The following is a 12561-nucleotide window of genomic DNA, read 5'->3' on the forward strand; positions in this document are numbered from 1 at the left end:
CATTATTCCCGTGCTCGCTCCTTGCCCGTAAGGCCTCGTTCATTTTAATTATTTACATGGGCGCTCCGTGCCCGCAAGGCCCCTCTCTTTCCCTGGACCCGCCACGTCAAAGATTAGTACGTGTCACCGGGAGAAATATTTCATATCTCCTAAGCCGGACATTAGTCCTGCCATAAGTGACGGAGTAATTCCCTCTGCCACCTCGATTTGTACATTAGGAAGTGGATTCTTTTTCCTCCACCTTTCTTTCCCTTCTCCAGATTTTCTTGCACTCGAGTTTTCACGTCCTCTCGTTTCTGCGTTCATTCGGCTGTTACCATTCATCTTACCGTTAATGATTTTAATTTAACCGCCGCGCTTTCGCCGGCTTAATCACTTTCGGACCGGATACTGGAGAATAAAATATCGGTTCATACATTGTTCATACACCTGGGCACGAAGTAAGACATAAATACTCGACTTACTCGGGGAACTTTCTTATGAATAATGGCCGCGGCCTGATTTCACCGAGAAAAGGTGGCCAAGGGCGGAAACTGAGGCCAAGAGCTATCGTAGAAAAATGTTTTTCTTAATCCTCGACCCCGCCTCTTGAGGAGCAGTACTCTCGTAAATGCCGATGCTGCCTACCTACAGGTTATTAGCCTCCATTGAAGTCGTACCTCGCATATTCCCTCGCCGCTCATTGGAACATTGTTACTGCGAGGCCGACGCGCCATAAATTATTCCATAGAGAAAGACATTCCTAGTCGAAGTAGTTGAGAAAAATTCCCCCCCGAATTTCTTCTTCGTCGAGTTTTAAAACCGGCGATGAGTTAAGCCGTCACGGCCCTCGCTCGACTTGATACTCGATAATTATTCCGTTTTTAAGCCCGTCTTTCACGTTACCTCAGAGAATACTCTCACCATTCGAATCGTGAGGAGTCTTGCTGCGAGTTCTTGTACGTCTACGTATGAACGCTTCCCTCTATCACGCCGACTTTTTCTACGCAACATCTACGTCGCTTCAACTTGCCTTAAACATAAGCCTTCCATATAAAAATGAAAAAAGAACGTTGAAGGTGAAATTTGAAAATATCGTTGATCGTTCTTAACTATTCCCAGATACCCTTGCGCGGTTAGTGGCAATTAATTTCAGTACTCTTTTTATTTCTTATTCCCATTATTTTTATCTCGTTCTGAATGCCAGTGGTTTAACCAAGAGAATAACGCCCTAACGAAAGTTGTGATAATACGAAAACACGATGTTTATGTACGTAGCAATCAACTATAAGAATGCGTACGAGTTTCAATAATAACGTGGTACCCTTCGTGCAGGGCTATAACGAGTCTACTTCAAGAATATATCACTCTACGTCGACAGGACATCGCGAGGAACCGGGAACGGCGGTTTAATTTCCCCCGAAGTTCGGAGAGTCGTCTCGTTAAAAAATGGTCAACCGCCGTTCTCATTTATCTCCTCTTTCAGCGTGCATAATTGGAACGTCGTTTATTCCTCGAGCCATCCCATTTATTACTTGTGCGTGCCTCCGGGGCAGGAGACAATATTTCCGACTTACCGGCGCGGCGCGGGGGAAAGAGTCGCCGTCCACTTCGGTGTTTACATAACCTCCGCCGGCGGGTCGCGGGGTGAAGCCGTGGGTGGGTTTATTTTTTTTTTTTTCATTTTTCAATATCTCAGAGAAGGACTCACCGGCGGACGGCAGGAGTATCTCCACACCCGCGAGGAGTAGCACCGAGTGGAGCAGCATTTTTCCCGCAGTCGAACAGCGGCCCCGAACTTCCTGGTGGGCGAAGCGGCCTGGCTAGTGCAGGAGAGCGGGCGGCTTCATCGCGCCGGCCAATCGGACGCCGCGGTCCAACGGAAAGGGCCAATCGCGCGCCGCGGTCCAACGGAACGGACCAATGGGAGCTCGGCGGGGCCGCGGACTACCTAGCGCGTGGTTACCGGTCGTCGCGACAAGAAAGACTGAGCATCGGCCGGCTCCGTTCACGGCGCCTCGATCTGCCGGTCGCGGTCGTCTCTCTTCGTGGTCGCGCTGGATGGTGGCGGATCGTCCGCGCGACCGGGAGGTGTCCTCGTTCGAGTAAAGACCTCTCACCCGAGAATCGAGACGCTGTTAAACGAAGTTTATGGCCTCGGTGCATCCCGCCCGAGACTCGATGCAAGGACCGGCTAAATGTCATTTAGTTCCACGTTTAGGCGGGTAATGAGACTCTCCGCTCTCGTAATTCCCTCACCCTTGTAGAACTCTCGGTACTTCACACATTGAACTCTGACTATGGTTTTTGGAGCTAGGGACGTGCCTAGAAAATATGTAAATTGTGGGGTATTAATATCAATCGGAGAATGGTACCTGTTACTGGTGGATAGTACCAATGGAGGTGTGGCGGTAACGGGGATCTGGAGGAATTAATTTTTTTTTCTTTTTTTGGGGAGGAAACCTTTCCACTAGGACTGTGGGAACCTGAAATCCAAATTGATGCACAAAGACAATTAACAGGCTTGTTGGAATGTTTCTGTGATGGACACGTTTGTGCCATTGTTTTTTTACAAAAACCAGGAATGTTGGAAAAAATTAACAAATTCCGAAAGTGTGACCATTTTAGCATTTTTCAGGTTTTGGGAGGCTCTGAATTTTCCTGACGTCGGAAAATCCAAAAATAAAAATCCACTAGATAACGTTGGCGAAGGCCTCACCTATATCCCTAGGGATCTTGCCTTCGAGAAATATAAACGCTCATCGGCGGAACTAATGGCTTAAGTACTTTTGCTATGCCGAGTTGCGTAATTCTCCAAACGCTAGGAAATCGTACTCCTTTGCCATTAGAACATGTCGATGTGTACACGCGATTGTGACCGTACTAGCGACATTCTGTGGACTTTAAATGTGCAACACCTAACGTAAGCGCATCCTACAAATATCGACTAAATGTCACTTAATTGTGTGTTTGGACGAAGCTTGGTCGGAGTTTGGCATTCTAGGCGAGGCTTTTTCTAGGTCTAGGTATATATCGAGAAAGTATCGTCAGTGCTAACGATACGTTTCCTCGGTTTATAGAAATTGAAAGTTATACCAGGATGTATCCTCGCGATGTGCAGAACCATTCTTGGCTCGGCTTGGAGAGGATTCTCTTGTATCTGATTTAACAGTTTCTAGACGTGACCCGGACCAGCGTAACTGATCGAGTGACTTCTTTCTCTGTTGCAGAAACTTAAGAAGACCATGATCTTCCCCGAGCAGCTGCAAAACAGCGAAGCCGTCGAAGCATCGATCAATCAGCACTTCACTTACCTGCACGGAGTCCTGCAAAATGTCGAGAAACAGCTGATCGATAAGCTATACGATCAACGGACCAACCTGAAGAGCAACCTCGAGGACATAGAAAGACAGATCAAAATCCAAGAGGAACAACTGCTGGCGGGCCTTCGGGTATTTAAAAAAGATACTATATTGATTTAAAATCAATTCACCGACTCGCTTAATTTTAGGAAATTCTTGCGAACTTTTCGCTATTACTGTAGGATTGGTAACTTATAATTATCTCTGGTTAATCTGATCTTAACAGATGACGAAACTCCGCACGAGGGCCGTCATGAAAAATTAGCGTAAACTCTACAGACATTTGTAGACCTGCTCTTTCATATAAACCCGTTTTTCTTGTTCCAGTAATCTATGTGCTCTGATACCCTAGTGGCATACATCTGTTACAAGAACTTAAGGAGTATCGGGGCACGATCATTTATTTAGAATAATGTTATCATTTCCCAGATGGCGGCCACTGCAAACGAGAGTTTAGACAAAGTTAACTTGAAGGACGTAATCAGGCGTTTAGAGGATCTGATGGATATCCCTTGTCACCTTGTCCAGGATCCGATTCCCGAAAACGAGAAAATAGTGTAGGCACCTTTCTTCTTGCAAAAAAGTCAACGAAGGTTCATTGGTAACCGTTAATATATGTGAAAAATTTTTTTTCCAGATTTCACGTCGATAAAGGCGTTGTGGATAGTATCGAGAATCACTGCAAAATCGAAGTACCAAGGTTGTCCAACTTTAACCTCCTTCGCGAAGATCATCTGCCGCAAGACTACGAGTTAGAGCCCCTGAAGATTGAAGAAATACCAAGTACGGAATGAACGGCACCTGCTTGCCATTAATACCAGGGAGAATTTTTATTCTAAACAATAAACTGCCAGAAGTCACTCTTGGGACGCGTAAGCCTGATCTTAATTCTGTGATTTATTTCTGTCGAAGGGATTTGGGAGATCTCATCAATAAGGAGAAGTTCTCCAACGCCGTCGGTCTCTTCACGTCGTTCCGACAGCAGCGGAGGCCACATATTCGCAGGTAAAATTAATCAAACGAACGATATGGAAATTAGGATGAACCCAAATCCACCCGACGAGTTCTCTCTTCTGGGAGTCCTGTCAAGCGGTCGATTGTTCCGGACACTTGTAAGCTCTTAATGAAATTTCCCTGAAGACTGAAATCCCGACTCGACTAGATAAAACAATACGAAGTACGCCGAGGTGTGAATTAATCCGTTTCCCGTTAAAGGGAGTTCCGAACGTGTCAGAGTGACGCACATCAACGACCCGACGAACTTTTTCGTTCAGAGGATGTCCATGGTCAAGACTTGCGAAGATCTGCAGACAATGCTGGAGAATTATGCATCCAGCAGCACCAACGAACCTGCGGAAGTTGTTCAGCGTGAGTGTCCCGTAATTTGTCCTTTAATTATTAAGAAAAACACCGGCCAGCGATCTCGTTTCAAAAAGGATCTCCCTTTTTCTCCAGACAAACTCTTCGTCGTGCAGCGTCTAGAGGATCAGAAGTGGTACCGTGGTCGCATAAACTCCATAAGCACCAATGATGAGGGCAAGCAGTGTTACGAGGTGTTTTATGTGGACTTCGGTTTTGTGGAGAGTGAAATCCCTATTACGAGACTACGATACATCACATCGCAATTCTCTACAGTGCCGTTCTTGGCCATAAAATGTTCCTTGTATGACATCGTGCCGAAAGCGGGAAAGTGGAGGCCGGATGCCAATAAGTCCATGTGGAACATGATTAGGGGGTACATAAATCGAGATCCCCCTATTATTTTTTTTTTCTTTGCTCGCGACCGATCATTACCGCATCGCGCGACGCAACAGTTCTTATTACTATTTAATCTACCAGTTATTAGTCATAGACCGAACATGGTCTCATAGATTAAATGTCTCCCTTTTACAGGGAGGACTGCGTAACGATGCATATCATAAAAATTATCGGGCAAGCGTATTTCGTGGATCTCTGTAAAAACCCCACAAGAGATGGAGATTGCCCTGTATCTGTTCGCGATAGTCTCATCTTCCTCGAACATGGATGCTTCGTCACATCTCAGAAACTACTGGTACGTCCATATTCGAATTAAGCACATTTTCCAAATGTCTATCCGTATTAATCAGCTGATCCATTTAGAGAACGAATCCCCAGTCAGTGCGGAAATTCTTCCGCGAGGAGATTTCCTTCAATAAATTCTGTTCGGTGTTTTGTATCGAAATCGAGTCCCCGGAATGTATATACGTGCAGAAAGTAAGTTACAATTACGTTCTTATTCGGTGCAAGAACTACGGCGAAATCCTCGCTCTTACTTCATTATAAACTGCTTCTCTTAAAGAAAGGCATCTACGCGCAGTACCTTGAAAAGCTCATTCTCGACATGACTGCCCATTACTCCAAAAGTGTCAACGACAAGAGCGTAATTCACATGCCCGAGATCGGTGAGTTTCGACTGAGTTAACATTTTCCCGTGGTAATTAGCGATCTTTATTTATACTTTAATTTCTATGTTATTTAGGTATGCCTTGTGCCGTGAAGGACACAGATGGTTCGTGGGTTCGAGCGAAGATCTGCAATACTCCTGGCGAGAGAATGGTGGAGGTTTTTTACGTAGATAATGGACGTAAAGAGGTATATAAGTACGATGAAATACGGAAACTGCACAACAAGTTCATGACTATGACCACTCAGGCAAGCCATCTTTTTCATTACTGATTATCGGCCTCTCTCCGTCGACCTACAATTCTTTTTTTCTTCTTCTTCTTCTTTTTATTGATTATTTAATCATCAATAGGCTATAAAGGTTGCCCTAATGGACGTCAGGCCGTTATCTCAAAGCGAAGAGAAATGGCCTCCGGCTGCGATCGAATTTTTGAAATCCCGCCTGGAGAGATCCATGATTAAAATATTTCCTTTCGAAAAGAAAGACGATACTTACAACGTCACGATCTATATCGAGGAAGACGTGAATGTTAATGCGATGCTCGTCAATAAAGGTCTGGCACGAAGTACAGGGTCTAGGTAAAAAAAGAAAAAAAGAAGTGCTATCCCGTCTCATGATATCCTGAATGCTTTTCGATAACTATATATAATACGGATAATGAACGCAATGTTTCAGGTCTGTGACTGCAGTAGTTCAGGAAGAAACTAGAAAGCCCCGGAAGAAGAAGAACCCGAAGAAAATGCTGTTACAAACGTTATCGACACCCATGGTGTCTTGGGATGGTAACGACGAGCTCGAGCTCGAGAAAGCCAAATCCCGAGATGATCAAGACCCCTTCAGACTGTGCGTGAAAATTGCTCAAGTGGAGTCGCCGGATTGCATTTACGTAGCCGATGCCTCGCGCGAACAATCGATCGAGATCATGAAGGAGGCGATGCAAGACTTTTACAATTCGTATCAATCGAGCGGCCTAAACGAGTACAAGAAGGATTCCGCTTACGCGGTTTACTCCGCCAGGGACAATGCTTATTGTCGAGCCAAGTTGCTGGAGATAAAGTCTTCCAAGGAGATCGTGGTATTTTTTTACGACATGGGCATTACCGATACCACGTCCATGCAGAACATCGAGCCTCTGCATAAGAAATTCCTCGACATCCCGATGTACCTCTTCAAGGTGAGACTGGCTGGGATATTACCCTGCGGAGGCTCGAATACGTGGACCTCCCACTCGTGCGAAAAACTGAGCGACATCATCCAGGAGAATCAGAATTGCAAATTCTTTATCTCCAAAGTGGTAGGTTCACGAAGTTAGCCCTAACGAGGACCTCGGAATTGGAGTGCTCAGGGTGGTTAACGTCTCTTATTAATGTCCCCGAATAGACGGAGACCGAGGACGCCGATGCGATTCCTGTAGAGCTCTTTGTGAAACAAGCCCGGACAGATGGACCTCTTCTGCCGACCAAGATCGAAATCAATTCAGTCAACAGGATGCTCGTCGAGTCGGGCGTCGCTCTACCTATTAAAGAGTACGTATCTTGATAAAAAATGTCGCTACGGATATGATCTTAGACGCTAATGTTAAACAATAATATTAAATACGTCGAACCGTTCAGTTACATGGAGAAGACGGACAAGGTGCTCGCCGTTGAACTGAGGCGTCAATTGGGTCTTGCCGACCGAATCCAGGGCGAGACTACCGAAAATTGGCACCTGAAGGAGCAGGAATTTGAAAACATGGCTGATGTGATACACGACCTCGCGATATTGGGCAAGAAATGCGAATCCCTTTCGGAGTCGGATACCTTGAGCGATTCAGAAGGTGCATCACTGATAGATGAGAGTCTGCCACCGAAATTGGCTGCGTGGATTCCGCCAGCACCGATCTTGGATGATCGGTTTGTCGCCGTAGCGACCTATCTAGATCACAACTGCGTCCTCCACCTGCATTCCGAAGAGCAAAGTATGTTCCTAATTATTCCAAGAGTTAAATTACGGCTTCCGAGTACGTGTAGTAAATGTCTCACCTTATAGACGGTAGCGTACTGAAGATGATAGAAGAAGCTCTGGAGGAACATTATAAGAACGTGAAAATAAAGCCGTACGACAAAGTCTGGAAGGAAGGTGAGATCTGCGTTGCTCAGTATCACTGCAACAAGAAGTGGTACAGAGCTCAAGTCCTAAAAGTTCTTCCAAACGACATGATTCAGGTGGGACTGTTGGACCATCTCGATTTTCAAAGTGGGTAAAAAAAAGTCGGTACCAGTAAATTAAGACGTACCTTGTTGCAGGTTCAATTCGTGGATTACGGTAATATCGAAGAATGCGCCGTTGGTACTTTGAAGAAACGGGTAATAATGGGGCATCTACCGATACAATGTACAAAATGTGTCATCTACGGCCTGGTACCGGTAATTCTTTCCCTAATTACGTGTCGCTTAGTTGAAACGCGCTGGGTTGGTTACAATGCCCTTTTATTTTGTTTCTAACTTATCTTGCAGAACACGGAGGATGATAAATGGTTGACTCAAGATTTGGATAAGATACATGCACTGTTAGTCGACAAGGAGAGTTTAATAACAGTACTGGAAAGGAAGCCAGAACATCTCGTGGTAAGTAGTGATGGCATTAATTGCGTTATTCTTCAATCGAGATGACGTACTCCAGTGTGACTGTATTTTTAATATCCATCAGGTCTCCGTAATGATGCTGCAACCTAAGAAACAAGACTTAATAAGTTATCTGTTCAATGAGCTTAACATGGACGTCCGGATAGGAAATTTAAACTCGAGTTCGGAAGCGTCTGTACTTACCGAATCCGACACAATTACAACGGACACCCCGGATGTCATTGTGGAGGGATTCGTGAAAGACGATAAGGCGGATGAAGAATCCGAGAATGGTGAAAATTTAATTCTCGAACCCAGTTTGGACGAAGAACTGTTTCTGGTGGATGAGAGTAAAGATGAGAATATAAACGACAATGTAGACAATGATATAGTCAGTGCGGCATCGAGTTCCATAAAGGATGCAAGCGCAGAACATTTGGACGACGATCAGACAGAGAAGGACATGGAAAACATGTCTTGGGTGGATATAATTAGCATGGAGGAACAACTCGTTACATCCACGCTTGAAAACGAGTCCTCCGATTATCCCTATCCTTACGCAAGACTGAGTATACCAAATAATTTTAATCTTGACTTGGATCCAGTCTTCGTGTTCAGTCCGACTGGTTTTTTCGGATCCTTTTCGAAGAACAAACATTCAAAGGTATACACGAGACGTAATTATAATTCGCATCGAATAGTTAGTGAAGAATTTATTGAAGAATTCATCGAATTTCAGATGTTCGAGGCCTATGTGGAGAAGTTCGAAGAAATACATATCGACATGCAAAAGAATTCCGTCGATCAGCCATTGTTAAATACTTTCGAGCCAAGTAAGTTCGTAGTATTGCGTTTCTTTATCTTACGTATCGAATTCTTATATTATAATTTCGATTTCAAATGGCAGATACTCCATGCTGTGCGAAATTCACGCAAGATGACACTTGGTATCGAGGAATTGTGGTTAATGTCGAAGAAGATGGGCAGATTAAGTTGCAATTTGTTGATTATGGTAACGAAGAATACCATTTACCAGAAGAGTACGTTTTATAATTTATCATTAGGCCTGTATTATTTTTATCGTGGCGCTCAAATATATTCCGTTTATTTCATCCCAAAGAAAATTCTAATAACATGTTCTAACGAGGAAAAAGGAACAAGAAAGTAAGAAAGCATATTTAAGTGCACATTGTTGTTGCAGGATACACGTCCTTAAAGAGGAATGGCAAAAAGTTCCAGTTATGTGCGCAAAATGCCGACTGTGGTGTATTACTTTAGGTCCTGGGCAACAAGTAACTCCTGAATTGAAGGAACGGTTGACAGATATTTTTTATAAGGGCCCAGTAAAGGCCAAAGTTAAGGTCAGTAATTAAAAGTTATTCCTATAATTTCAGTCCAGTGCAACTGGAATAATTGTTCTACTTTTCTAGGAATCTTGTGATGATTTATTAGATGTGGAATTGTATGCAGATGAAGAGCGTACGATGCTTCTTTACGGTACGTTGATTGAAGAAGGACTGTTCCAATTGAAAACGACCAAAGCGGAATAGATTTTAAATACTAAATAAAACGAAACTATAAAGATAAACGAAGGTAGTGTAATATATGATGCGACTGTGAGCAGGGCGAAAGATTTACTTTTACAACAGTTACATGATCAAAGTATTTTGCGTTTAGTATTAAAGTTGAATAGGATAAAACAAATAGTATTTTTTTTATATTTTGACGATCAAGACCTATGTTATCACTGAATATTTTCTTATTCATGTTTTCGCTAAAATTCTTATATTAACGTTGTGTACTTTTGGCAATCTGCTCCTTCAGTACCAGAATACTCTGTCTCTGTTCTGGCGGCAGCATTGCAATTTGTTCGTCTGATAATTGTAACACTTGCATAATCAGAGCAGCCTGTAACAGAATGTAAACATGAACAACTTCTCAAATTATAGCTGATACAGGATATTACTGTTTATAAACGTTAAATTCAATATAAACCGCGCATATATATAATAGATCTATAATCTATTTTTATTCTTACAGAACTTTGTACGAATATATTTGTTTTTGTAAAAAAAAAAAAGACAAAGAAAGTTAAGTAAATATGTTTATGAATCATGCCATACCTTTTCTTGGTCCGATGCACCACTAGGAATATTTCCAGCCGGTGACATGCCAGCCATGAGTCTGGATGTTGCAGTGCTACTTGACGTAGCAATGGATACAGAAGCTCCCGTAGGTACAGCATTTACCGTACTTACACTAGCAGGCTGTACAACGGGAGGAGGTGCAGCAACTGGTCGAGGTACAGTTGTAGATGGTGCAGACACTGGTGCAGGTGCTACAAGAATCGGAATTGAAGTTTCAAATTTTTAACAAATATATATTAAGAATTTCAAAAGGATATATGACTTACGATTAGTTTTGGATATTCTGGGATCAACAGGCATCCTTGGATCTCGAGGATCTCGTCCTTCCCTTCCAAATCTATCGCCCCTTGGATCGCGACAGAAACTACATAAGAAAAATATAAATTATATTAAAATAAAAAATGAATAAAATGTAATATTGTGATCATAATTATAACACCTCTCAACTCCTTCTCCAGGAAGAGTGCTGCACAAAACAGGTCAACGGTATTGAATTATGAGCAGCAAAATTTCTGCGATAGTATAAGTATTTCAAATTCTAACCTGTCACCAAGACTGAAAGCAGCGGTTCCACGTGGATCAACTATAGGAGGAATAACAGGTGGAGCATTGACTAAAACTGGTTGGGTTTGCGGAGGAGCACGCAAATCTTGGTCCATTCTAGCTAATCGTGGATCCATCTGCCTATCCAGAGTTCGTAGATCAACGTCTTGACCTAGAGCAAATAAATTAAAATGCATATATAACATTGCAAATAAATTATGGCAAGAGATAATAATTACCTGCAAAAATCGGTGCAGGAGGATTGGCAACAGGTGCGGGTCTAGGTACCGCCCAAGGTTCTTCGATTCTTGGTGCAGATGAATGCAATGTCAGCTTGTCAGAAGGCATTATCACACCAGGAATAGGATTAGCTTTATGCAGCATGTTAACTGCTGTATGAGGATCGACTATTCTCATTACCACTTGTGCTTGAAGTAATGCATAAGCCAATTGAGGGTTTTGGAGTAACATTTGACGGGCTTCGTTGGGATTATTTTGAACACATAATTTCATTTGTTTCATCAGTTCAAACATTTGTTCAGGAGGTAAAGACGCAACAGCCTTGCTTATCGCTTCTGGTGCTTTATCAGCCTGTACCGCTTCGCCATAAGGGTTTTCAGTATTCTGCCCCTGTAATAAGCTTTGCATCTCCATTCTGCTTTTCTCCGTGCATGCATTGTCAACGCGTAACGTTCGCCCACCGATTTCATATCCATTCAAGTTACGCATGGCACTAAGTGCCGTCTCTTGATCTTTATATTCACAGAATCCATATCCCTTTGGTTTCCCGGTCTCACGATCGAACACTAACCTGCAATACAATTTGACAATTAAAGTTAGATAAAGTACTAAACTAACAAAAATATCACATATCTTACTTGAAAGAGAGAACAGGACCAACTTCGCTGAAGATATCCTTCAAGTTTTCTTCCGTCGCTTCGTAAGGGATGTTCCCCACTGAAGATAGACCAATTTTTGAATACAGATTTGAGGTTATATGCCTTCTACATGAAAACCGCTTTACAAATTACCAAATTACTCACCGAAGACACTCCGCATCGATTTGTCCATCAGGGATTGATCGGAAATAGTTGAATTACTCATTTTTGGCCCTGTTTCTGTTTTGTTTGACGCGGTTTTTAAATATCGAACCGCTTATTTTGACGGCACAAACCACTCGGGAAAACTTACACGAGAGATCGCACACCCGTTGCGCGCTGCCCTATGTTACCCTCTACATCACTCTCAAATCATACATTTCTTATTATACAATTCATAATCGGTACAGTATCATCTCTGGTATCATCTCTTCCTGCCTTTTCGATAAATATCCCACAGCACGTGCTTCTCGATAATTTTCCAACCAAAGGTAACTCTTTTCCTTCAGTAACCTCAGATAACCTTAAAATATCTTCCATATCGTCGGCGCTTCCCGCGCGTCCCGCCAGATGGCGTCGGCGCGCAGAGTCGAACGGCAGGTGGGCACGCTATACTCCTGC

At 43.2% G+C, this 12561-nt stretch overlaps 3 protein-coding genes across 5 annotated transcripts in view; 1 reads left to right on the forward strand and 2 right to left on the reverse strand.

Annotated features, from left to right (window-relative positions):
* LOC105701218 overlaps positions 1-1940 on the reverse strand; it is a 44973-nt gene extending 43033 nt beyond the window's left edge. The window contains exon 1 of the mRNA XM_012427772.2: positions 1691-1940. Within this exon, the coding sequence (XP_012283195.1) occupies positions 1691-1748 (58 nt within the window). The 5' untranslated portion in view covers positions 1749-1940. The remainder of the gene's footprint in view (positions 1-1690) is intronic.
* LOC105701213 (RING finger protein 17) overlaps positions 1-9956 on the forward strand; it is a 142873-nt gene extending 132917 nt beyond the window's left edge. For 2 of the 3 annotated variants that reach the window (XM_012427763.2, XM_012427765.2), the window contains exons 6-27: positions 3210-3431; positions 3771-3898; positions 3979-4124; positions 4254-4346; positions 4557-4709; positions 4797-5076; positions 5235-5394; positions 5463-5576; positions 5662-5764; positions 5842-6014; positions 6118-6344; positions 6442-7060; positions 7147-7292; positions 7380-7726; positions 7798-7973; positions 8055-8174; positions 8265-8375; positions 8458-9036; positions 9112-9205; positions 9280-9412; positions 9574-9733; positions 9803-9956. In XM_012427763.2, coding sequence (XP_012283186.1) covers positions 3210-3431; positions 3771-3898; positions 3979-4124; positions 4254-4346; positions 4557-4709; positions 4797-5076; positions 5235-5394; positions 5463-5576; positions 5662-5764; positions 5842-6014; positions 6118-6344; positions 6442-7060; positions 7147-7292; positions 7380-7726; positions 7798-7973; positions 8055-8174; positions 8265-8375; positions 8458-9036; positions 9112-9205; positions 9280-9412; positions 9574-9733; positions 9803-9922 — 4404 coding nt within the window. In that variant the 3' untranslated portion in view covers positions 9923-9956. The remainder of the gene's footprint in view (positions 1-3209; positions 3432-3770; positions 3899-3978; positions 4125-4253; positions 4347-4556; positions 4710-4796; positions 5077-5234; positions 5395-5462; positions 5577-5661; positions 5765-5841; positions 6015-6117; positions 6345-6441; positions 7061-7146; positions 7293-7379; positions 7727-7797; positions 7974-8054; positions 8175-8264; positions 8376-8457; positions 9037-9111; positions 9206-9279; positions 9413-9573; positions 9734-9802) is intronic. The other variant, XM_012427764.2, reaches the window with a different exon arrangement.
* A 35-nt stretch (positions 9957-9991) lies between these two features.
* On the reverse strand, positions 9992-12475 carry LOC105701217 (cleavage stimulation factor subunit 2). The gene is made up of 7 exons (XM_012427771.2): positions 12106-12475; positions 11941-12019; positions 11302-11873; positions 11063-11234; positions 10786-10883; positions 10496-10710; positions 9992-10280 (listed from the first exon to the last, which is right to left on the reverse strand). Exons 1-7 carry the CDS (start codon positions 12164-12166, stop codon positions 10161-10163), a joined length of 1317 nt encoding a protein of 438 aa, XP_012283194.1. The 5' UTR covers positions 12167-12475; the 3' UTR covers positions 9992-10160.
* Positions 12476-12561: the final 86 nt, after the last annotated feature.

The sequence above is a fragment of the Orussus abietinus genome, unplaced genomic scaffold (assembly GCF_000612105.2).
Source record: "Orussus abietinus isolate OABI.00-Male unplaced genomic scaffold, Oabi_2.0 scaffold5, whole genome shotgun sequence".
In the NCBI taxonomy this organism is placed as follows: domain Eukaryota; kingdom Metazoa; phylum Arthropoda; class Insecta; order Hymenoptera; family Orussidae; genus Orussus; species Orussus abietinus.